Source organism: Heloderma suspectum, chromosome 14 (assembly GCF_057233095.1).
Source record: "Heloderma suspectum isolate Gila_16-S chromosome 14, 16-S_ref, whole genome shotgun sequence".
NCBI classification, from domain to species: domain Eukaryota; kingdom Metazoa; phylum Chordata; class Lepidosauria; order Squamata; family Helodermatidae; genus Heloderma; species Heloderma suspectum.
The window spans coordinates 4,579,992-4,605,734 of NC_139471.1; the positions used below are offsets into that span (position 1 = coordinate 4,579,992).

The 25,743-nt window shown below is 46.3% G+C and overlaps 1 protein-coding gene across 26 annotated transcripts in view; it reads left to right on the top strand.

Moving 5' to 3' along the window:
* The window catches only part of FNBP1 (formin binding protein 1), a 165,574-nt gene that overhangs the window by 95,670 nt on the left and 44,161 nt on the right, over positions 1-25,743 (top strand). For 15 of the 26 annotated variants that reach the window (XR_014785886.1, XR_014785887.1, XM_084820949.1 and 12 more), the window contains 4 exons: positions 4,175-4,303; positions 12,027-12,173; positions 13,862-14,056; positions 17,214-17,396. Coding sequence is in view for 24 of the 26 variants with exons in the window: in XM_084820949.1 (XP_084677075.1) it covers positions 4,175-4,303; positions 12,027-12,173; positions 13,862-14,056; positions 17,214-17,396 (654 nt within the window). In the remaining 2 variants the exon portion in view is untranslated. The remainder of the gene's footprint in view (positions 1-4,174; positions 4,304-12,026; positions 12,174-13,861; positions 14,057-17,213; positions 17,397-25,743) is intronic. The other 11 variants (XM_084820966.1, XM_084820961.1, XM_084820962.1 and 8 more) reach the window with 3 other exon arrangements.

The following is a 25,743-nucleotide window of genomic DNA, read 5'->3' on the forward strand; positions in this document are numbered from 1 at the left end:
TTATATCTATATATGCAAATTTAGAAATAGTTAGGTAAAGCCACCAGTGAATTTCTCATCCAAATCATCTCAAATAAGACAAACTCTTCCTTTAATTTGCACCCAGATAATCCCAAGAATTAGTGAGAAAAGTCTCTCTCCCCCACCCCAAGCCATCCAGGGGAAGATTTCTTTTGAGGAGTGTATGTGTTGCAGCATGTAGGAAGGGGTGGGTTAACCCCCAGCTGCAATCACCCGTGAAAACTGTCCCCCTGCATGGCAGTTGAGCTGATAAAAAACACACCCTTCCGTTGGCACCAACAGATACGCAGAGTTCTGTGGAATAGGGCTGGGGCACTGGGAAATAAATCCGGGGCCATGGCCCCATAGGCCTAATCTAACAACCCCCCTGGTTGTATGCCGCAGTTGACATTGTTTTTATCCCCCATCAGAAAAGATGGTAAAAGGGCAACCATGTGTCTGGGATATGTCTCTCTGCATGGGTACAAACATACCTACAAACAGGGGCAGTGTGGGGCGTTTTTTCTGCGCCTGGGTGAACTTGGCTCCCCCCCCGGGGCAGGGGTTGTTGGGTCATGCAAACTGGCCAGCGGGGGTTATTTGAGGGTTAACTCACGGCCTGTTTTAGGGTACCATGAGGGTTGTTTAACCCCACCGGCCAGGTTCGCATGACCCAACAACTGGCAGTTGGGGGTTGCATATACATCTTGGCGGCTGCTCTGCAGCTCCCCGAGGGTAAATTAACCCACGGCAGGCTGTCGTGTTGTCCGAACCGGGCCAGTAAAACTCTTTCCTTCCAAGCTTTCCTCTGTGTGTTTTTATCGTTGGTTTGTTTTTGAAGCATCCCTGTGGGGTTTGCCTCCTCGTTCCGCCTTGTTTATCAACTTGGAGGCGGGAGTGTAGTTTTGGCAGGCTGCCGCCTGGCAAAGCTACAAGACTGTGGAGTTTGGGGGTGGGGGGAGAAAAGAAAAGGCCCGGCACACTTTGAGCTGGAATGTGAATTTCCAGCCCTCTGCCTCCTTTGAACTGCTGCTCCACTGTGTAGATCAGGGGTGAGCAATGCCAGTGCAGTGCATGCCACCCGCCGAAATTTGGGGACCCCCCCCCAGTTTTGTTTTGTTTTTTTAATGGCATTCGGAGCTGCTATGGAGTGCCCAAAGGGTCATAATTGGCCTGTTTGAAAGCTAATTTTGACCCTTTTGAGATGCTATAGTCACTCTGGATGACATTTTTATTTAATTAATTTTTATTCCACCTCCCCATTTTTGGTACCTACAGGGCACAGGGGCGCCTCACCAGGGGCTGGTCCGTGGGCAAAAATGGTCACCAGTTTTCCTGTAGTTGCCCACCCCTGTTGCAAATCCTGTGAAAATACTTCCTCCCCTTTTTGTTTACAGGCAGCCCTCTCAGTGCCCAACACACCTTTTGTCTTTGGGGTGCCATTTTTCTAAAAGACACTATTTTTAGTGACCCTTGTACTGTTTCTAGAATCCGGGCAGGGAGCCTGCCCAATTGTTTTCAGCAAGAGCAGTCCTTTTCCCTCTTCTGCAAGGCTGGGTGAAAAGAGTCATCCCACAAGGGTGTTGTGAGGGCGGGGGGAAATTCCCAGGCCAGGCTTTGCAGGGCCGTGATTCCCAGATAGAGTTTTCTTGGAGTCTGGTTTTGATAAAAATTTACCCAAGTTTGCAAAGTTTTCCATATTCAGGACAACCCCCCCCCCCCGCCCCCCGAGGCATATACAAAATGGGTAACATTTGCACCAAAATGGAGTTTCAAAATTTGTACGGAGTACTAATGCAAAAGTGAGCCAAGGACAAATCAGGGGGCCAGCCCCAATTAATATCCCATTTCACACCCAGATCCTGCTCCAAAATTTAAGCAGGCTCCCTTCAGTGAATTATCCCATTCATCAGTTGTCACCCGGATCTTATACCTGGGGTCCTGAGTGTGCATTGGTGCCAATGGAAAGTTTTTTCCTCAGCTTCATTGCCATGCAAGGGGCAATTTTCATGGGGGATTACAGCTAAGGAGGGAAGGGTTAACTCTCTCCTCCCCTCATGCTGCAACACCCCCCTGGCTTGATTTAGTTACTTACTTACTTAATTATTATTACATTTATATGCTGCCTTTTCCCTGCTTGCCTTGGAACCCAAGGTGGCTTACCTGGAAAGCGTTTGAGACTCTGGAGATATCCATTAATTAATTAATTAATTAATTAATTAATTACATTTATACCCCACCTTTTCCCCTTTTGCACGAAACCCGAGGCGGCTTACATGATCCTCCTCCTCTCTATTTTGTCCTCACAACAACCCTGTGAGGTAGGTGAGGCTGAGAGTCAGGGACTGGCCCAAAGTCACTCAGTGAGTTTCGTGGCCAACTGGGGAGTAGAACCCGGATTTCCCAAGTCCCCTCCAACTTTCTAACCACTGCACAACACTGGCTCTCATGATAAATAAGGTTAGAAAAAAAACCCACCCTTACATTGATGCCAATGGAAGCTGTTATTATAAGCTCAATTGCACAGGGGCACGTTTGCAAGGGCTCATGAAAAAACTTCCCAGCTGTTCTTTCTGGTGTATTTTTGCACACCAGTTCACAACCGTTCCAAATGAATTGTGGTTGGAGAGGAACCACGGAATTTCGGATGCTCTGGGAGGGGTGCGGTGCAAATCCACGAAAGGGTTTATTTTATTTGGTGCGATCTGGATGGGAAATGAGTTTGCCGCCTTTGCCCTCTGTGCAATGTCCAGCAAGCCTGGTCCTGACTTCCAAATTTGCATCGGTAGAGACGAAATGAGCATGTGTGAATGTGATGCAAGTTGGTGCCCTTATGGGCCCAGGCCTGAAATCCTTTAAGCGCCTAGCCCGTATTCCCTTTTTGTCCTTGGCAGGCCTTCATGTGTCCTTGGCTCCGAGGAAAGCCTAAATGGCGAAGATAGGAAGCAAGGGCAGATGGGCCCAAGGCTGAGGGAGGGATCCATCCAGCAGCGGAAAGGCAGCTAAAACGAAGCAGATGGGCCACAGGCCAAGGAGCGATGATTAAGTGGGTCTCGAAAGGAAACAGAAGGCTCTGGGGTGAAAATCCCGCAAGGCCCGGGGTCAGGGTGGAGGGTCAGGGAGGGGGCAGCTCCAAATTGGGATTGTTGAAGGGAAATATTTGGGCAAAGATTTTATGGGAGGGCTGGAGGAGAATGATGCCAGGCATCCCGCAGAGGTGCCCCGCCAGAGGACTGCTGGTGTGCCACGAGGAATACATGAACTCACCAGAGGCTCCCGTGAGCCCCCCTGAGGGGAGGTGGCTGGTTGCATCTCTGCACAGGACCGTCCCTTCTTTCCAGTTGGCTCCTGCCAGCAGCAAGCCGTCCTGCTGCCTCTCTGCTCAAGGATGCGCCGGAACCCCCTGTGCAGAGACACAGCTGAAATGCTGGCCCGCAGGGAAGGCTGCCTGGTTTGCAGCTCTGTATGGGTCACAGCTCCTCCCCGGTCTGGAGGCCCGAACCAGGGCTCGCTGGGGCCAGCCCGAGACATTTGCTGCCTGAGGGGAGAGACAAAATGATGTCCTCTTTCTTATTCCAGGTAGAGGAATTCCACACACACACACACGCGCGCGCGCACGCACGCGCGCACGCGCAGTGCCCAGATTGGTGTGATGTCCGGGGCATTGGGACAAAGCTGGAAATACACCATTGAAATACACCATTGAAATACACCATTGAAATACACTAGGAAAAACAATTCCAACTGCAGCAACAATACAAAATGATGCAAGGACCAGTAGGATGGGGCAGCATATAATTATTGCAATTTTGTGAATGGGCCGGTCTGCTTTCCATGGTTGGAGGAGTTTTCTGCTCTAACGCCCGCTGTCAGTGTTCCAAAGCTGTCCACAGCCCCCCCAAAATGGGGACTTCGGGGCATAAGCCCATCTTCCTTTGCCGTTTATGGAAGACACGTAACCTCTGCCATTGGCTGCTCTCCAAAATGCCCCCGAGACCCGTCAAGCATTGGTACCGGTCATTTGCTGTGAGGTTCGATCCCCGAGTGACCGTTTCTCTGAGGCGTTCTTATCTGTTTCTTTTATTTATTCCAAGTATTTCTTGGCCGCCTTTCAGGCCAGAAGCCCTCCCGAGGTGGCATGCAACAATCATAATTCTTCCTTTTTTCTCCCCAGGCACGGCAGCAAGCCCAGCTCCGGCACCAGATGGCTGAAGAGAGCAAAACAGAATACTCGTCTATGCTGCAGAAGTTCAACCAGGAGCAGAACGAGCATTATCACACGCACATACCCAACATCTTCCAGGTGAGCGCGCCTTCGCACCTTGCCTGAACTTCCTAGTCCCAGTGACTGAGACCCAGTTTTGATGGGTAACATTTCTGAGACCACTGGGTGGATGGAGGGGTGTGTGTCTTCCAGAATCTCTGGTTTACGTCCTGAATTCTGTTGACCCTGAGAGGCCATCTTCTCTAAGTAGGATATTCTCCGAGTTATGGACGTTTGGGGAGGTGTGTGTGTGTGTGGGGGGGCGGGATGCAAAGGATGGGAGGATTAGTTATTTCTTTGAAGTGTTTTTATCCCGCTCCCGAGGCAAAAAAGCCTCCCCTTGCAGGCTTACAGTCTAACAATTACAGCATGTAAGGAAGGAGGGATGGGGAGGGAAGAGGAAAAAGATGAAGTCGGTCTTCAGCAAGGTGGTGGAATGGCCCTGCTCTCCCCCTCATCTCCTGGGGTGAAGACCAGCTGGAGCAGGCCCTGATGTTCTCTTTGCCTGCTCTTGTCTCCCTCACTCCTTCTTCTTTCCCACATGGCAGTTGATGTCAGTTAGCTTTCCTGCCTTGGCAGGTGCTGTGCCTTCTGCATTAGCAGGCTCGGATTTGGGTTACAGATTGGACTCTGTGTGGCCTGCTGGCAGGGCGGCTCCAGGTTTTGGAGGGCCCGCAGGCTTACAGTCTAAAAAAGATACGGCACACAAGGAAAACCAAATGGGGAGGGAAGAGGAAAAAATTAGGTAGATTTTATTATGCTAATAAAGATGTGGAAACCATTCAGCAAACATGCTAATTTATTAAAATATCTGAACAGCTGAACTGTCTATACGTGTGCTACATGTAACCCTTGAATTCAAGAAACAGAATTCAGCAGGGGGTACCATCTTTCTAAGGGTGAGCGATCTTTCTCTAATTATCTTAATTTCTTGACGGACTCGAAGCTAAGGAAGGCAGTTATGGAATTATGCTTCCAGGCGATGCCTTCTGCCTGTTTTGATGGAGGTATACAAATGTTCCCACATCCCAATGCCTTTGTATGTGTGGGGCTCCTCAAATGAAGGATATTATCCATTGCATATTTTTCTGTGAACTGCATGCCAGTTGCAGGAAAAGGTTTCTTGCACCTTTCTTGGGAGGAATGTCTGACAGAACTTTGGCTGAGCAGGTGTGTCTACTGCTTGTACACACAGATCCTCCTTATGTCACTCAGCAAGCAGCCTTTTTTCACTGCAGCTGCTAAAAAGATTAGAGCGAAGGCCCTAAAAACCGTTGCTGTCAGTTATGTACATGATTAACTGATCTGAGTGGCTGGTTCAACCTTTTCCTTTTTGTGACTGTGTCTGTGTTGGGGGCGGGGGGCAAAATTGGAAATACCTATGATTAAATTGACTGATTGACTGACAACTCAAGGCAGCGTTTCAGCAGGGCTGGTGGAATGGGCCTGGTTTCCCCTGTCTTCTCCTGAGAGTGTGTGTGTGGGGGGGAGTGATGTTTTCTTACCCGTTCCTGTCTCCCTGACTCCTCCTTTCTCACATGGCAGTTGATGCCAGTTAGCCCTGAGGGTGAGGGGATACATCTGGCACTGATGTTCCCTTAATTTGGCTTCTGTGCAGTTAGTAAAACAAGAGCTGCTCCCAGGCTTGCAGTCTCAAAAGGCATGACATGCAAGGAAAAATGGATGGGGAGGGAAGAGGAAAAAACGAAGTTGTCTGTCAGCAGGGTTGGTGGAATGGTTCTCCTTCCCCTCCTGATTGGGGTGGGGTGTGGAGTCCAACTGGAACAGGCCCTGATGTTCCCTTGGCCTGCTCCTGTCTTCCTCCATGCGCTCCTCTGCTTCCCAGGAATTCTTTAATGATGGCCCGCCAGGAAAGTGTAGGAAACGTCATTTATTCCAAAATTCATGTTGCTGCTAGCAAGCCATCTACTCCACTACCAGGACATTTCAGCAGTGGTGTAGCGAGGTAATTTTAGGCCCTGGATTTAATGGTCTTACAGGGGTCCCTCTAGGCAGCCACATGCATCCTTTTGGTTGTGAAGCACGTCACTCACATTTCTTTCAGTCTCGCTGTTGTGGGAGGACAGGAGGAAGCGGGGTGGTGACATCACTGTTTTCCATTCTGTCGCCGCTCGCCACCTCTGTTCTGCAGCTGTGGGATGAGAAAATAACGTTTGCATGGCGATGGGGCGAGCTGGTGTCAGCTGAAAGCCTCAACGGCAGCCCCATCTCTGACTTTGGTTTTGCAGGCTTGAGCATCGGTAACGTTTGAGCTTCCCCAGCTGCATTAATCTTCAACTTTGAACACTGGCCTGATGATGAGATGGGCTTTTTAATTTCATGGGTTTAACTGGATTGCAAATTATTATTATTAATATGTATTTATTATTTATTATATTTTTGATCCACCTAATAACCAACCTTCTCTGGGTGGATTACAAACAGTGAAAAGACCAGGATGCCATTCAAACAGTTAAAAATATAAAATACAATGCAAATATTTAAAAAAATGAAATATACTACAAAATAACAAACAGCACAGGAATAGATAAAACAGCCATAAAAGCTAGAACTAGGTCTCTAAAATGCCCGGGAGAAAAGAAAGGTCTTTGCCTGACACCGAAAAAAATGGGGGTGCTCGGTGAACGTCTTTGGGGAGGAAATTTCATAAGGGGGGGTGCCACAGCTGAGATGGCCTTCTCACTTGTAGCCCCCCCATCTACCTTCCATTGGCAAGGGCCCCCAAAGGACAGCCTCCAAAGATGACCTAAGGCTTCGGGAGGAGACGTTCCTTCAGCTACATTAGTAATTTGATTTGTATCCTGTCCTCCCTCACAAGCAGCCCAGGGTGGCAAACAGCCTGTATAAAACACAATACATGATATAGACAACATTAAAATCATGACTCTAAAGCAGGGGTCCCCAACCTTTTTGGGGTTCTTGGGCACTCTCACAAAATGGCTGCCATAGGTTGGGGCTTGCCCATTCATTAAATGGCTGCTGTGGTAGGTGTGGCCTACCAAAACCCTAATTTCCTAGAAGGCAAAGTGCTGACATTAAAAGAAAGGTAACTGACCCAAGAACTGAAGTCTGAGGCAGAGATTGGGTCTGAACCCCAAAGCACAAAACAACCCTTGGGAACCCGAATAAAGATGGTGCTGGAGAGCAGCTCTTAGCTTTGCAGGATACCAGCCTCCCAGTTTAAAAAAAAAGTTTTAATTTGGGAAAGAAATTATTAAGAAATAAAATATATATCAGGAGGGGCAGGGAGCATGGTGGGCTCCAAGACAGGTCTCCACCACAGGTACCACATTGGAGACCCCAGTACCTCCAGTATATCAGCAGAGAGAGGTCTTGCCTTGCCCTGTTACCCAGCATCTCTTTATGGTGCAGATTGATCCCTGGGACCTTCTGCATGCCAAGCGTGCGCTGTACCACTAAGCCAGGGCCCCCTTCCTGTGATGGATAGTAGAAGGACGGTCCTTTAGATTAAGTCTCTGTGCCCAAGGCACTTTGAGGGAGAGCTGTCTTCAACGGGAAAAATTAAAGGAGGGCGTAATCTCTAGGACAGCCTTCCCCAACCTGGTGCCCTCCAGCTGTTTTGGACTTCAGCTCCTGTCAGCTCCAGTTGGCATGGCCAATGGTCTGGAATGCTGAGAGTTGTAGGCCACAACAGCTGCAGGGCACATATGTAAGGCTGAGCTAGGCAATCTAAGCCTAGACAATCTAATCTAGGCAATCTAATTCTAATCTAATTCTAATCTAGGCAATCTAATTCTAATCTAGGCAATCTAATTCTAATCTAAGCAATCTAATCTAGGCAATCTAATTCTAATCTAATTTTAATCTAGGCAATCTAATCTAGGCAATCTAATTCTAATCTAAGCAATCTAATCTAGGCAATATAATTCTAATCTAATTCTAATCTAGGCAATCTAATTCTAATCTAGGCAATCTAATTCTAATCTAATTCTAATCTAATTCTAATCTAATTCTAATCTAGGCAATCTAATTCTAATCTAATTCTAATCTAGGCAATCTAATTCTAACCTAATTCTAATCTAGGCAATCTAATTCTAATCTAATTCTAATCTAGGCAATCTAATTCTAATCTAGGCAATCTAATTCTAATCTAATTCTAATCTAGGCAATCTAATTCTAATCTAAGCAATCTAATCTAGGCAATCTAATTCTAATCTAAGCAATCTAATCTAGGCAATCTAATTCTAATCTAATTCTAGGCAATCTAATTCTAATCTAGGCAATCTAATTCCAATCTAATTCTAATCTAGGCAATCTAATTCTAATCTAAGCAATCTAATCTAGGCAATCTAATTCTAATCTAGGCAATCTAATTCTAATCTAGGCAATCTAATTCTAATCTAATTCTAATCTAGGCAATCTAATTCTAATCTAATTCTAATCTAGGCAATCTAATTCTAATCTAGGCAATCTAATTCTAATCTAATTCTAATCTAGGCAATTTAATTCTAATCTAGGCAATTTAATTCTAATCTAGGCAATCTAATTCTAATCAAATTCTAATCTAGGCAATCTAATTCTAATCTAGGCAATCAAATTCTAATCTAATTCTAATCTAGGCAATTTAAGCAATCTAATCTAGGCAATCTAATTCTAATCTAGGCAATCTAATTCTAATCTAGGCAATTTAAGCAATCTAATCTAGGCAATCTAATTCTAATCTAATTCTAATCTAGGCAATCTAATTCTAATCTAGCCAATCTAATTCTAATCTAGGCAATCTAATTCTAATCTAATTCTAATCTAGACAATCTAATTCTAATCTAAGCAATTTTATCTAGGCAATCTAATTCTAATCTAATTCTAATCTAAGCAATCTAATCTAGGCAATCTAATTCTAATCTAATTCTAATCTAGGCAATCTAATTCTAATCTAATTCTAATCTAGGCAATCTAATTCTAATCTAATTCTAATCTAGGCAATCTAATTCTAATCTAGGCAATCTAATTCTAATCTAAGCAATCTAATCTAGGCAATTAATTCTAATCTAATTCTAATCTAGGCAATCTAATTCTAATCCCAATCTAGGCAATCTAATTCTAATCTAGGCAATCTAATTTTAACCTAGGCAATCTAATTCTAATCTAATTCTAATCTAAGCAATCTTATCTAGGCAATCTAATTCTAATCTAGGCAATCTAATTCTAATCTAATTCTAATCTAGGCAATCTAATTCTAATCTAAGCAATCTAGTCTAGGCAATCTAATTCTAATCGAATTCTAATCTAGGCAATCTAATTCTAATCTAAGCAATCTAATCTAGGCAATCTAATTCTAATCTAATTCTAATCTAGGCAATCTAATTCTAATCTAAGCAATCTAATCTAGGCAATCTAATTCTAATCTAATTCTAATCTAGGCAATCTAATCCTAATCTAGGCAATCTAATTCTAACCTAAGCAATCTAATCTAGGCAATCTAATTCTAATTCTAATGTAGGCAATCTAATTCTAATCTAGGCAATCTAATTCTAATTCTAATGTAGGCAATCTAATTTTAATCTAGGCAATCTAATTCTAATCTAATCTAAGCAATCTAATCTAATTCTAATCTAGGCAATCTAATTCTAATCTAATCTAGGCAATCTAATTCTAATTCTAATGTAGGCAATCTAATTCTAATCTAGGCAATCTAATTCTAATTCTAATGTAGGCAATCTAATTTTAATCTAGGCAATCTAATTCTAATCTAATCTAAGCAATCTAATCTAATTCTAATCTAAGCAATCTAATCTAATTCTAATCTAGGCAATCTAATTCTAATCTAATCTAGGCAATCTAAGCCTAGGCACCACCCAGGAGGTGCCCATGAGACTAACGCATCGGCGTCGAACCTCTTTCAGCCCCTGGGCCAAATTCCATTTCGGAGAAATACAAAAAATCCACTCCAGCATATTTTAGTTTAAAGCTCTGACTTCCAGTAACTTAAGCCTCAGGAGAGGCATTTGAACCTTTCAGAATGGAGGGAAAATGTCACAAAAAGCACCAAACATTTGGAGTTTGCGGGAAAGGGGGTGGAGCCAGGGAAGGGGGCGTGGCCACCTGGGAAAACCTGGAAGTCCAGCTCTGGCCTCCTGAGGTTCCCCAACCCCGCACTACCTCAGCGGGAATTCATCGTCCCATTTTGCCAGTGGCTCAGCTTTGGAGTTCGGGGAAATCCCATTTCTTAGGACCAAAGCATTGTCTGCTGTAACACCGTCGGGATCCTGCTCGACAAAGTTGTAGCCTCTGGGCCGGCTCCCGCATGTGACGTGTCTGTTGACACGCAGATGTCCATCATGTTCATAGCTCCTGGTCGTTAGCCGGATCGCAACGATCCCCCCTTTCCCCTTGCCGGTGTTGTGGGTTGAATGGAAAGTTCCCCAGCCTGCTCTTTGACGGCCAAAACTATCAGATGGAGCGAGCTGTTTTTAATTTTGGGAAGGATGCGCCTGTCAGGGTCCTTCCGGGAATTGTTCTCTGTTATCCGCTGACGAGCCAAAGCTATGCAGGGAAATTGGAGCTCCAAAGCGCCAGCCAGCACCGTGTTGGGTTCTGGAGTGGAGTCATGGGAACATATGGCCTTGATTCACGTCCATGCCTGCATTCACTCCACATCCGGTTTGTAATCTGTCACTCCAGGCACGTCCAGCATCTGCTTTCCTGGTGGCTGAAGCCGGCGTGGGCCCGTGGGGTTGATGCAAGAGGCCTACGGTGCAGCCTGTCTGCAAGCTCCTCTATGTGTGACACAGCTCTGGTGTTTTTGCTGCCCTGGGAACTGATTTTGCTGTTCCCAAAATCTGCTGTTCCTAACCTGTATCTTAATGGCTGCCGCTTTTACCTGCTTCATAAGTGAATGAAGCAGGTTGGGGAAATTGTAGAAGGGACCCTCCCTGTCACAAACAGTTTTGTCCCAAGATCCCTACACACACACACACACACACACACACAGATATTTTGTTTGTGTTTGGGGGACTCTCATCCCTTCTCTGAACTCGCTAGGCAAGCTAGTCGAAAGCAAAGCCCCTCTCAATTTCAGTCTCGCCCTTGTGATTGGCAATACAGGGATAAGAAGTGGGACCTTGTTGTGGTATATCACGGGTGCAGACCTCTTTCAGCCTGCGGGCCTTTCGGAGAAGCTCTTGGGGGCTGCATTCCAGTGGTGGGTGGAGCCAAAGGCAAAAAGGGGCGGCGTCAAAGGCAGAAAAATAGCAGCATATTTTAGCTTAAAAGTTCTTATTTCCAGTAAGTCAGCCTTAAGAGAAGCCTTTCAAACTTTTAGAATGGGGAAAGAACTGCACAAAAGCCGGGAAGCTGCCAAACAATCAGTGGTTGGAGGAGAGGGGAAGGGGGTGGGGTCTTCTGGGGATTAGGAATCCCAGAGGGTTCTAGCCAGCCATGCCCTCCTCCGCAGTGCTCCATTCCCAACCATGTTTTTTTTTTCCAATACGCACTCAACATCTTTGTGGCTACTGAGCATGCCTAGTTCTCTTTGGCCAACTTGTTTCCCCTTAGGGTTACCTTTTTAAAGTATTTTGCCCTTCCCCAAACTTTTCAGTTCCCTTGAGCTGGCTGATGCCTCTTCCTTGTTTCCCAATGGCCCCGTCCTGTCAGCACTCACCAGCGGCATTCGCTGTTAAAGGGAGCGATAATAATGCCCTGCCTAAGGGATCTGCCATACGGATGGCGAGAATGTTGTTCTTTCGACATGCGTGACCTCTGCTGATTCTTTTGCTTACAGAAAATACAAGAAATGGAGGAGAGGAGGATAATCCGGATAGGGGAATCCATGAAAACCTTTGCAGAGGTGGACCGGCAGGTGATCCCAATCATCGGGAGGTGTCTGGACGAGATCACAAAAGTGGCAGAATCCATTGATCAGAAGAATGTGAGTCGATGCCTCCTTTGAGTGTTCAGTTTAATTTGGGGAGAACCCTCAAAATAAACTGAATCCTCCACCATTTTGGCCTTTGGGGGATGCTGCAGCGTCGATTAAATTTATGAGTGATGAATTTTATGAGTGATAAAGTCAGAGTGATTAAATTTATGAGCAGCTGAGTATTGGGACGCTTGCATATATGCCCATCAGTGCTGTCTCCAGGATTTGGAGGGCCCTTGGGCAAGGCTCCCTCAATGAGTCTACCTTCTCACCACCGTGGTCACCAGTTCGTCACTGCCATGATCCCCACCACCCCTTGCCTATCTAGCCCAGTATTCTGTTTCCCACAGTGGCCAACCAGGTGCTTCTAGGAAGCCCACAAGCAGAACCTGAGGACGATAGCATCCTTTTGCTCACCTAGGGATGCCCATTGCCAGCATATTGCCTTCCCAATACACAGGCAGCAGATAGAAATTAATGTGTCAGCTGGATTGCTGACTTCCTGTTTTGACATTTATCTCTTTCTGCCACATAAAGGAAAGTGGTGTATGTTTAGCTCCAATGTAGTGGTGGGATGTTTGGATGAAGGGTGATAAACAGATTTTAATGGGTTCAAAAGGCCGGGAAAGGGGTGTGTATGTGTGAAATGACTACAATGTGATATCATTTGATGTGTTTATTCTTCCTATTTTGATCTCCACCTTTCCCCTGTTTCTTATTTCCTCTCTCTCCCTGTCATATAAAAATTTGTAATGGTTATCTAGTTTGTAATGCACTTGGGGCCACCACAAAAATCACATGTGTGACCTCAGCGCTGCCTACCACTTTTTCCTGAGCACCAGAAGAAGGAAGTCTCCTGGCCCAACAAAAGTGTGATTGTCCCACCAACACCCCTTTGGTCTGTACAAAGAGCCCCCCCCAAAAGAATGCTGTGCCGTTTCCTCACACCAGGGGGGGGTCAACCTCAGCCCTGCAGTCGACCCTCAGACTGAGACCTCACCTGTTCTGCCCTGTCTCTGTTCTGCCCTGTTCCCCTTCCCCCTGTCTGCCAGTCCTTCCGTGGTGCCCTTTCCCCATTTCCCACACTCTGCAGAGCAGCAGCAATGAGGTGTTCACCTTGCACTGCACCCGTGAAGAATTTGTCCCATGAAGGACAACTGCCCTTCCTCGCCCTCTTGTGACGAGAGAGAAAGGGATCCCAGTCCTTTCATTTCATGCAGGGCGGGGCGGGCAGGTGTCAAATGGATCCCTTTTAGTCCTCAGGGCAGAATTCCATTTTTGAGATTTCGGGGGCTGTATTCCAGTGGTGGGCGGGGCTGAATGCAAAGGGGGCGAGACCAAAGGCAAAATGGGCAGGGCTGAAATGCTAGCATATTTTATCTTGAAGCCCTTACTGCTGCTTTGTACTGAGTCGGACTAATATTATGTACTCCAACTGGTGACATGCCGGTCTTCCTTTTAGTGTGACGTGCCAGAGGTCGAACATGAGCCTTTGCACGTAGAAACTCATGTACCTCACCTCTGAACTATGGGCACCTTAAAATGTATTTCTGGTAGATCCCTAGACTGCGACAAGGGACCCCAAACAAGGACCCCAGACAAGGGACCCCAAAGCTTTACGGTTCTCATCAGAGGACTTTGAGGTCCACATCACTCATTAATGAAGCTGCTTTCTGTGGTGTCCGGATCTCTTTCAGGATTCCCAGTTGGTTGTAGAAGCCTTTAAGTCTGGCTTTGAGCCTCCAGGTGATATCGACTTCGAAGACTTCACCCAGCCCATCAAGCGTACCGTCTCCGAATCCAGCCTTTCAAACTCCAAAGACAGCAAATCAGAGTCCCGATTCAGTAGCAAGTCCAAGGGCAAGTTGTGGCCATTCATCAAAAAAAATAAGGTACCGACCTTTTTGGACTTTGGCTTAGTTTCAGTACCCTTTGTAGTTTGCTACCCATATGTTATTTTGTAATTCCAGCAGTGAAGTCTCTCTCTCTCTCTCTCTCTCTCTCTCTCTCTCTCTCTCTCTCTCTTTTTTTAATAGAAATTAGTTTCTAAGAACTAATAGCTGATGTCCTGTTGTAATTGATTGTAATAGGTTTTTATTTTTAATTGCCGAATTTTGCTTTAATTTTTAACTTTCTTTATTATTTCAGTGTACTTTTTCTTAACATTGAGTTGATTTTTATTGGTTCAAAGCTGTTTTGGGCTCAGTTTGTTTGAGTTGTCCGATCTTCACCATGGTGGTTTTTTGTTTCTTGCTCGATTCTAAACCATTGCTCTCTGCTTACATTATTCCATGCCTACCAATTGTGCTTTGCTTACATTGCTCAACTCCTTCCAGCTGATTAACAACATGCCTGCCTGCACCATTGCTTCCCTAATGCTGGGTCCTCCTTCATTTTCTCAACGCGTGCTGGAGGGTAATCGTGTAGCTGTTGGATCTGATTAATTTACAAGCCTCATGAAATGCAACGTTCTTCTTTTAAAAGAAACAAAACCTCACGCCATCTGCCTTATTCTAAGCATTTGCTTCACTGTGCCCGCAGCAGCAGCAACGATGGTGAAAGGGTGCTGGCGTGTTGTCATGTTACACAGTCAGCTTTGCAAAGAAGGCAATGGAAACTTTTGTACCAGCCATTCTGCCCACATGAGTCTGGTATTTGCTTGTGGCCCATTAAACAGTGGGGGCAGCGGAGAAGGGAGAAAACCAGTCCTCTTCCAGTTTACCAAAGCTTTCCAGTTGCACAGTTGTAGCTGTAGCCATTTGTCTGTCATTTATGTGCCGGGTAGCAAATGTTTTGGTTTGCCTGTGTAACTCTCTTCATATATACGTATATATGTATATGTGTGTGTGTTTTCTCTTTTTCACCATCAGCATGGTAAACGTTGCATGAAGGCATGTTGAGTAGGTTCATCATTATGTCCTAGGACAACTAGCAGAATCCTTACCTGTTGGTTTAGATTTCTTCCTTCCCTTTCCCCTGGAGTTCAGGGTGGGTTAAAAGTACATATTTCTGCCTGGAAGGCGCAGGGTTGGGGAAAGCCGTCATAGCCTCTCTGAGATCAGTTTAGGACCGTGGTTTTCCAAATGCCCTGCCTTCTGGGAAATATTTCCTAGGGCTTGGCGCCGAGGGTAGGCATGTTTGGGCATGTGTCAAGGGCCCGCACCCCAGCAGGGGCCCATGGACCAGAGCCCCCTGGAATTGCTCCTCCTCTTCCCCATTGCCACCTGCCTGGTGGTTGCCAGCCTCTCGCTCTGGCCGAGGCAGCGAAGGTGGTGAGGAGGAGGAGCAGGAGATGCCAGGGCCTGCTTGCCCCCTGGCTCTCTGCCCGTCAAGCAAGCAAGTGGGATGAGATGATGAGGAAGAGGAAGAGGAGCAAGAGCCGCTGGTGACCACGGCCGTGACCAGGTTGACTTACTGAGTGAGGGGGCCCATGGAGGATGTCTCGCTCAAGGGCCCCCCAAAATCTGGAGCCGGAACTGCCTTTTCCACATTGACGTGTCTGCTGGGGAATGTTGGCCATGTGTTGCTGAGGACTCTGGGACTCAGAGCACTGCCCAGGCCCCACGCTGCAGGCTAGAACACTCTCAGCAGTCCGCTGCAGCCAGGAATATCAGCGCTGGAGGATGAGCTGCCTGTCAGATCAGTAGATACTGATCTTCTCATGTAGGGACTCCTGGTAAGCTTTCGAGGAACCGCTGGAACAAAGTTTGAAGTGAACTGGTCTACTTCCTAAGTCACTCCCCTGCCACCCGGTCCAGGGCTGTTCAACCTGAGGCCTGGGGGCCAAATCCAGCCCTCCGGGGTTCTACAGGAGGCCCCACCCCTTTCCCTGACTGCCAAAGGTTTGGTGGTTTCCTGGCTTTCCCACCGTTCTAAACAGTTGAAAGACCTCTCTTGAGGCCTAGTTACTGGGAGCAAAGTAAGAGCCCTAAACTAAAATATGCTGGCATGTTTTGGTATTTTGGTTCTGCCCCTTTTGCATTTGGCCCTGCCCACCACTGGGACCCCCCGAGAGTTCCAACCCCTTTCCCCTAAGCACTGATCATTTGGGGGTTTCTCAGGTCCCCCCGCTTCTAAAAGGCTGAAATGCCTCTCCGAAATATGCTGCTCTTTTGGCACTGACGCCTTTGCCATCGGCTCCGCCCATCACAGGAACGCGGCCCCCAAGAGCTTCTCCAAAATGGAATTTGGCCCTCGGGCGAACAGAGGTTCAACATCCCTGCTCTGGTCTCTGCTCCCATACTGAAATACACCCCGTCCCTCTGGCTGATCGCTGGAATGCACCACCTTCATCTTTATGCCAAGATGTGCTTTCACCAATGCGAGGAAACACATTGCATTTTTATTCCCTGCATTTGCTTCATGCCTGCCCTCCAAGAAGGTCTCAGGGGGGTTAGGCCATGTTACCTTTTACAGCAGCCCTGCGAGGTAGGTTAGGCTGAGAATGATGAGCTTCAGATATGAGCAGGGATTCAAACCTGGACCTCTGTGGCTTTAGCGCAACACTCGAACCCGCTGCAGCAGATGGTCTCTTCTGTAAATGGGGTTCTGTATGTTCCAGAATACCAATACCTGGTGAATTTGGCAATTTAGTCAGGGGTGAGAGACTAGACTGGGAAATCTGTCTTTCTTTTGAATTCATCCCCTCATCTTGTTTGCACGTGGCATGATGGAATCCTGCACGTTACTTCTTTGCACTGCATCACTTTAACTAAAATACCTCATTTTCCATCACAGCCTCATCATGTAACCCAAGTCTTCTTTATTAAAGAAAACAAAACTCCTTCCTGACCCTGGATCCTTCTCTTTTTCTTTTCTTTTTTCTTGTTAACCGTGTTCTTTTTTATTTCCTTAAAAACAAAACAAAAACCATTATTTTAATTATTTGCCTTGAACTGCTTTTCAAATTTTGGTTTTGAAATGTTGCTTCTTTTGGCAATTGCGGGTTCATTTTGTTTTGTGTGTGCTTTTCTGGGTTTGTTTTTTAATCTTTTGATTTCGTTTTTGTTTTTCTTTTAATTCTATCACTTCTCCATCTCTTATACGTAGCTTATGTCCCTTTTAACATCCCCCCATCAGCCGCCTCCTCCGCCCCCTTCCTCTGCCTCACCCTCTCCTGTTCCCAACGGCCCTCAGTCTCCCAAGCAGCAAAAGGAACCCCTCTCCCATCGCTTCAACGAGTTCATGACCTCCAAACCCAAAATCCACTGCTTCAGGAGCCTAAAACGTGGGGTAAGTTCTCCTCTAGATGTGTCTGTCTGTCTCTCTATCTTGTGCTTCAATTGCACCTTCTGTTGTGACTTCTTTGGGGAATTGACTCAGTTTTTCCTTCCTCCTCTTTTCCCCTTTTCCTTTGTAGTGTGTTCGATGTACATGTGTGTGTTACGCATACAGAGCAGATTCTGAGAAATTCAAAACTGTGGTCAAAACTCCCCACAATGAAACCACAAAAAATGTATAGAGATTTTTCAACCTTTCCCTTCAGATGCTCTTGAACTGCAACTCCTATCATCCCCAGTTAGGCGTGTGTGAACGAGCAAATCTCAAGCTCGCTGAAATTCTCTGAATTCCATCTTGAAGGTTGTTCCGCCCCAAGTCCGTATCAGCTTCTTTCTTTTCACATGAAAATCCCTGTGTATTTTTCCAAATGTACACATCGACTGTGTGCATATTTCAAATGTACGCATTCTTCTCCCATTGATTAAAGTGAATTTGTGCCTGTTTTTCAAAAGTATGCATTTTTCATGCGTGTTTTTCAAATGTATGCATGCGGTTCGGTCTGAATGGTACGAACTGGGGTAAGTCCTGATCAAAAAGAAACTGAAACAAATTTCTCATAATCCCTATCCCAGCCAATGGTATAGGATGATGGGAGTTGTAGACCAAAAAACATTTGGAGACCCAAGGTTGGGAAAGTCTGTCTTAGGGGAATGAATGGCTTGTGCTTTTCCCCTAGGATGAAAGCAAAAAAATGTTTAGGTTAGATAACTTAGATATATTCAGATTCAACTCTGCTCACTGCCAAAAGAGAAGATAAACTGCTCACGATAAGATCTGTAGGGAGATATTTCTTAACAAATGAATTAATGATGGATTAATTGTTGCGGGAGGGGGCGTTAATAACTCATTTATGTTTTTTAAGTACAGCCCTAGAGATTGTAGCTGGTATATCTATAGCAGCATTATCTCAGCAGGCAGAAAACTCTGGAGCATTAATATTCATCGCAGGGCCAGGCCATGGGTCTAATTTCCACTGGGATATTCCAGGACCCTTCCTTGAATTTTCAGCTTTCATTTAAGATGTGAGGAGGAGGAGGGACCCTTCCCCTGTCATGGGCAGCCAAGCGAAACTGCCACCATAAGGCCCAAAGAGAATAAATTAAACCCAGCCTATATATCAATAGCAAACTCACTGAGGACTGTGCAGGCTCCTGAGCAAGAATGCTTGACTAACTGTTGTGGGGTGGGAACGGAATAGAGTTTAGTGGAAGGGGTAACGGCTGGCTTGCTGGAAGCCTGCACACTCCATTTCTAATCTGTTTACTTACGGAGATGTAAGGGGGAAAGTGGTATTCCACCTCAGTGCTCCATGGGAAGTAAAACTCTTCCTGATTGGTAGGTTCTTGGCACTTTAAACTGATGATATATTTCTTTTAAAAAATAAATGTATAAATAAAAAAATAGATTTTAATGAGTTAAAAAATATATTGAATGATTTGAAACCAATCTTCTCAGCACACAAGCAGGACATTGGCTGGGGCTCTGTGTGCTTCCTCATTTCCCCCACCATTTTGATGAGGAATTGTTCCCTCAGGCGTTGCTTTTCTGAGAGGACTTTTGAGGCCTGCTAGCTTCGGGTTTTACTGCTCTACATTAGGGAGACAGTCAGCGACTCAGGGGGACCCCAGATTTTCACTTCTAGCATGTTTCCCATCCGCCCCGCTCTGTGGCTCAGGAGTTTGGCCTAACAACAGTGACATAAATTCATGACCGATGTTGCTTGTCCCTCTGATTTTTCTACTAGAATCCCTACAGTCCAAAACTGGCTCCCCTGCCCATAGGGATGTATGGATTTTGTAAAATCTCTTCCGTCTGCATTTCATGGATTGTCAGGTGCCTTTCATTCCGTCGTCTACTCATTGGCAGAATTGGATTTTTCCCAATTCCCAAATTGGCGCAAATTCGAATTGGCATAAATTCACACTTGTGCGCTTGCGCAAATCCCCCCAAATGTGCAGATCTTCCCCAAAATGCACAAATCCCCCCAATGCTCATTTTCATACTTTAGCCTATGGGGGAAATGCACATTTTCAGCCAGCGTTTTTTTATTTTACTATTTTGCTATGACTAAATTTGCATAAAATTCTGGGAAGTAAAAATATTGGTCCTCGGAATCTGTGCAACTTGGGAAAAGCTGGTTTACTGCAGAATCTGTGGGTTGGATTCATAGAAATCTGAACTCATTTGGTTCCATTACGGATTTCTCCGACATCCCTACTAGCGACACAGAGGAAATTGGATCAAGGCCTTTATTAGTCTAGTTTGCAATAAGTAGCCCAATGAGTCTTCCTCATCAGTCCACAGGACTCTTTTTCTTGTCCTCCTCTCCCATGGCTTCCAATGTCTTTTTCTGCTGTTTGAAGCAGCAGCCAGTTGCCCTATCCTGGCAGCATGGGGTGGATCCATGGATCTGCAGTAAACATGGCAGCCAGGATTCAGGCACGTAAGGACATTTGAAGTAGGCTGCTAGATCAGACTACAGGCCTGTGCGGTCCAGCATTCTGTCCCCACAGTAGCCAACCAGATATCCATGGGAAGCTCAGGCACAATAGCACCCTCCCACTAGTGTTCCCGGTTTTCAAGGGACCTCGGGGCAGGACACCCCCCATGGGCCCCTCCCTCAGTGAGTCCACCTCCTCACCGCCATGGTCACCAGCTGCTCCTCTTCCTCATTGCTCCCGCTTGCTCGCTTGACAGGCGGAGAGCCAGGAAGCAAGGAGGCCGTGGCATCTCCTGCTCTTCCTTCTCACCACCACCGTTGTCTGGAGCAGAGCAGGAGGCAGGGGAATGAGCGGGTTGCAATGGCGAAGAGGAGGAGCAACTACAGGGGGCGCTTGTCAGTGGGCCCCTGCTGGGGTGTGGGCCCTCGGCTGGTGCCCGACCATGCCTACCCTTGGCGCTGTTCCTTGGCCCCAGCAACTGGTATCCAGAAGTATGCTGTCTCTGATTCTGGAGATAACATACAGCCATCCAACCTTGTCCTCTACTGTGGGGAAATATCCAGTGCTAACATGAATTCTGTTGCGCTGGCATAAACAACCTTTAGCACAACTGCAGCGGCACTTGCTGGTGTGACAGGTTTCTCTGGAATAATCCGTCACTCCAGCGAATGCTGTTGGTGTCACACTGGAGCCGTTAACGCCAGCACAGCGTAGTTTGCGTTATCTGCAGTGTTGAACTGGATACTGTCCAATGACTGCAAGAACGCTGAGAAACTATTTTTCTAGCTCAGTTTCTTTATTCTTTAATTTATTTCTCTTGACATGGTGGCCTGGTTCATGCATAGCGCTAAGCCATGATGTGGTTTGTTCAAATCTGGCTTGTTGTGGTGTCTGAACCCAGCCCCACAAACCACAAATAGAAGCCACAGTTTGTTGTTGGCTTACAAAGTCCAGCTTATTTAAACCACGTCTTGTTGTAAGGTCTGAACCCAGAACTGCGGCTTATCCCTGGTCTATTTGCACTGCTGTCCATCCTGAAACAGAGGGAGCAGTCTGAAAATGGAACTGCTCTGAAAGGTTGCAAAAGTGGCTGGAGGGAAGCTAACTGGAAATAGAGGGAATTAGCTGCAGTTTGTTTCCTTGTCTTCAAGACGATTCATGGCTAAAGCAACAAAGCATGCTGGCCAGTGGTGATGCTTGCACTTGGTGGACTTCCCCCCACCCCTCCCCTGTGGTTTGAGATGAGCCAGGCCCTTCCTGTAAATGCCTTGGTGGGGGTGGGCCCCCTTTGTCCCATGAAAGCAAACGCCAGATGAGCGGCTGTAGTCAGTGAATCAGTTGCCTCTTAACTGGGATTTTTGTGGTTTCTATTCTGGTGGAAGTTGTTGACTTGATTTTTTTTATTCTCCTTACCATGTAAATAACTCTTGGTTTTGCACCCAGGAATGTTTTCTTGATCATTCATCTTGTTTCCCCTTTCCTTTTCCTTTCCTTTCCTTTCCTTTCCTTTCCTTTCCTTTCCTTTCCTTTCCTTTCCTTTCCTTTTTTTCCTTTGTAGACAGTACTTCTCTCCTTTCTTGTAGATGTTCTACCTTAATACCCTTTCAGTCCACCTGTAGTGATTATTTCATCTATGGTCGTGTATTTGGAATCAGCGTACCAGATAAATAAAACCTTACTATTTTTCAGCCTTTGGGATGTTATTATTGTTGTTGTTGTTATTATTATTGTATTGCATACAGATTACTACTTGTGATTATGTTTCTGTTTTTTTTGTTTTCAAATCTGGTACTGATGTTCTTATAAACAAAATGAAATGATTACACAAATTTTGGGGCTAACTAAGTTAAGGGCTCCTTTCCATGTTATGATCTAACATCTACTGCACACTCTTTGGTCACATCTGTGCTGGAAAATCTATAATGGCAATTAAGCATATACCCAGCTCACTTAGGGCTGAGCTAAGCTATCAGCAAAATCATATAGTCCAGACCATAAGTGAATGAACTATGTAATTAGATGTTCCTCTGCATCAGAAACTCCCTGCCTATGGAAAGCTAGTATCTCAGGGAAGAAGGTTTGTGGCATAGCCTTCCCCTGACATGCTAGCTTTCGATATGCATGGAGGTCTTTTATATTTTTTCTTTTTAGTAATCTGAGGAACCATTCAAACATGAGATTTCCCTTACCTACGCTCCAAAGTGGGGTTGCTGATACTTTAAGCATGGCAGCTGGTCATGTCAGTGTTCTGACACATCTCAGACAAGTGCTGGGTTTATGACGTATTGCCTCTTGGGAAACTCAAGGGGTGATGTGCTGTGGAGAGAGCCATGTCATAGTACATCAGATCCCTTACATTTGAGTTGAAGGGTCGTATCCTTAAGACATGTTGGAGAATCTCTATGACTAGTTTCTGTTGTCCCCCCCACTCCCCCTTCCCAACGTATGGTGGCTTTACCATGTCATCTACAAACTTAGAAGGATTACGTGAATTCAGTGCACATGAGGACCAGGAGAAGTTATTAGCTTTCCTGGGTTGGCCGTTTCTCTATTTCTGCCCCAGCGGCTCTTGCTTATGTGTTATGGGTCATCCAATGCTTTTGCCCCAAGCAGAACCTGGGATTTAGGGCGCCTTCCTTTTCTGCCCTCCTGGAAAGTGCCCCTTGTGGCATGCAAAAATTCAGGCTGCACTGCAGTGGTATAGTGGAACCACGACTCACAGGGACACGGCAGTGGGACTTCTTTAGTAGCAGGATTGCTGATGTCATCAGTCCCCCAAACTTCCCTGCTCCCTCTGAGCTTAGCGGCAATCCTCATGGTAGCTGGAGGGAAATGAATTTTCCCACTACAATATCTTGTTCCCTGTTCTAATGCAAAGTATTTTGGGACGGCTTGGCCTCAAATGCGAAATGAAGACTCATTCACATTGCAAAAGACCTGCTCCTGGTGGAGATGAAAACGGCTAGAACTGGGTTGTTGATCACTATCAACACTGCTGCCTGCAAGTTTGGATTGCCCTTGGGGGTGTGGCAAGGGGGCTGTCATGATGAGCGCCTGCCCTTCAGAACTGACCGCAACATCATTGGTCTGCTGTGATAGCAAAGCATCCGCCGAAACCAGTCTAAGAATGCTGATGGTAAATGTGCTCTGGCTGTGTGAATATTCAGCAAACATTTGCAAATTCATCATCAGCATTTGACATTTGATGATTTTTCAGTGGCGGTCAGCATTTGACAGCTGCCTCGCTTGCAAAAGCATTTTGTGGTGTCTGTATTATTCACTTTGGTCATTTATTTCACCAGTCAGGGAACGGGAGAGCCAAACAGTCAGACTGAGGTTTCAGGCTTTTCAAATTGAAAAAATCCGAATTGGCAAATTCGGAAAACAAGATGAATTTCAAAATTTCCTCCAAAGGTTCAGTCCAGCACCGAGGCAAACCTATTTACCACCAAGATGGAGATCGCGTGGGTCAAAATGGAGAAGGAGCCACCACTTAGCGTGATGATCTTGGATGCGCTCCAGTCTTGGGCAGTGCTGGCGCCAAGGGTTGGTGTGGTTGGGCAGCTGCCAAGGGCCCACACTCCAGCAGGAGCCCACTGACAAGAACCCCCTAGAGTTGCTCCTCCTCTTCACCATTGCAACCTGCTTGTTCCCCTGCCTCTCGCTCTGGCCCAGACAATGGAGGTCGTGAGGAGGAGGAAATGCTGCAGCCCCCTTGCTTTCCTGGCTCTCTGCCTGTCAAGCAAGAAAGTGGGAGCCATGTTGAGAAAGAGGAGGAGGAGCAAAAGCAGCTGGTGACAATGGTGGAGAGAAGGAAGACTTAGCGAAGGAGGGGGCCGCTGAGGATGTCTTGCCCAAAGGCTCTCCAAAACCTGGAGCTGGCACTCCAAAGTTCCCGAATTTATGCTTTCCAATCACAGGAGTGACTTCTGGATGTGCCCTCCACAGTGTTAGATCATAACATGGTCACGGGACCCAAAGAGAGCTATCTTTTTTTGCTGTAGAAGCAGTAAATGTCGAGGTCTTTTCCCCCCTCCCCTCCTCCTCCCCTTTTAATGCGTGTTGTTTTCTCTCGCTGACTCAACAGCAGTCCCAGTCCTTGTATTTTCACAAAGAGCTCATGAAGAGGACTTTAGGCAAACCCACGTATGCCCTTGAAGCTAGGGAATATGTTGTAAGTCCTTGTATGGTGTGGCGAGGGCCACACAGTCGCTGCAGAGTCACTGACCCCACTTACAACGTTTGCAAGAGGGGGCATGGGGGTGGATGGGAGGAAGCATTTCTTTGGCTGGAATCCCAGCATGCAAAATCAAATTTAAAACTCAATTAAAAAAACCAGCCCAGGCAGACATGGCAAATTCCACTTAAGAAAGGCATTTTTTCTTCTTCTCAGTGGCAGAAACTGCTGTCTGTGTAAACCAAAAAGACAACCAAAAAAGGGAGGAAATCCTGAAATAGTTACCAGCAACCGGGAGGAGAAGTGAATAAACTGGGCATGCAAAATAAACAAAGAAAAACGTACGCTACAGTGGAACTCCTTTTATAGGGCTTTGCCAGTAGTGGGGAGGGGAGACTACCGAGAACGTTAGGGCTAGAAGGGATCGGCACGTTGAGTTTGCAGAATCATAGAGTTGGAAAGAACTGGAAGGCTAGCAGGGCCTTCCACTAGACATTAGCACCCTAGGGCCCCTATAGCAGGGATGTTGAACTTCTTTCAGCCCCAGGGCTGCGTTACATTTCAGAGAGGCTCTCAGAGCCGCATCCAGTGGTGGATGGAGCCAAAGACAAAAGGAGCGGGCCCCCATTTTTAAGCTTGAAGCTCCTCCTGCCGGTAACTCAGCCACAGGAGAGAGGCATTTCAACCTTTTAGAATGGGGGAAAAAACTCCACAACAGCCCGGAAACCACCAAATGATCAGTGGTTGGGGAAGAGGGGGCGTGGCCACTTGGGGAACTCCGGAGAGCCGGATCTGGCCCTGAGCTGGATGTTCTACATCCCTGCTGTATAGCTTGAGGTGACACAAGATAATGAATCAAGCTTCACACTACTTTGTATTGCAATTCCTTGCACTGTAGCAGGATTCTATACATCACCTTTCCCCAACATCATAGATATATCCATTTTGTCATCATAAACTAGGTTGCCGATCGTTCCCTCTTCCCAGGGAATTCTGGGAACTGTAGTTTGGTGGCAGTGGTGGGGCCAGGGATCTGTTAGTTCTCCACACCCTCGCCAAACTCCAAGTCACGGGATTCTTTGGCGGACACCATGGTGGTTAAAATGGTATAAAAGTCAACAGTGGAGGTAGTGGTGCATTGCGCGTGTAATTTGGCACTGCAGAAATAAGACTCGGGTTCACACACTCCTCCCTCCCCTCTTCACCCTGGGTGTGGGTGTGAGAAGGTGAGCAGGAACGTCTGTTTCTGCTTTTAAACTAGCTAGACTTCCTTGTTATGTCTGAACTAGGAGGAACTCTGGTTAGTTTAACTCAGGGATGGGTTACATGTGCGTGCCACCTTCCCCTGCCCGCCCTGCCTCTAGTATGGCCCCTGTTGAGCTGCCAAAATTCAGCAGTGGTAAAAATAAAATGGCAGTTTGCCACTGAATTTCAGCAGCAACCCACAACAGAGGCTTAAAATGGTCAAATTTAGCTTGGAAACAAACCACCATTATTTATTTTATTTTTTTTTGCCACTACTGCATGGTCTGCAGTTCATGGAGGTCCGGAAGATGGAAAATGCCCCCCTAAAACCTCTGAAGTTGTCCACCCCTGGTTTAAATTACAGTTTGTTCAAACAAGTCATTCAGTGGTTTGTGATCCTGGTTTGTTAACAAACCATGATTTAAACTAACCAGAG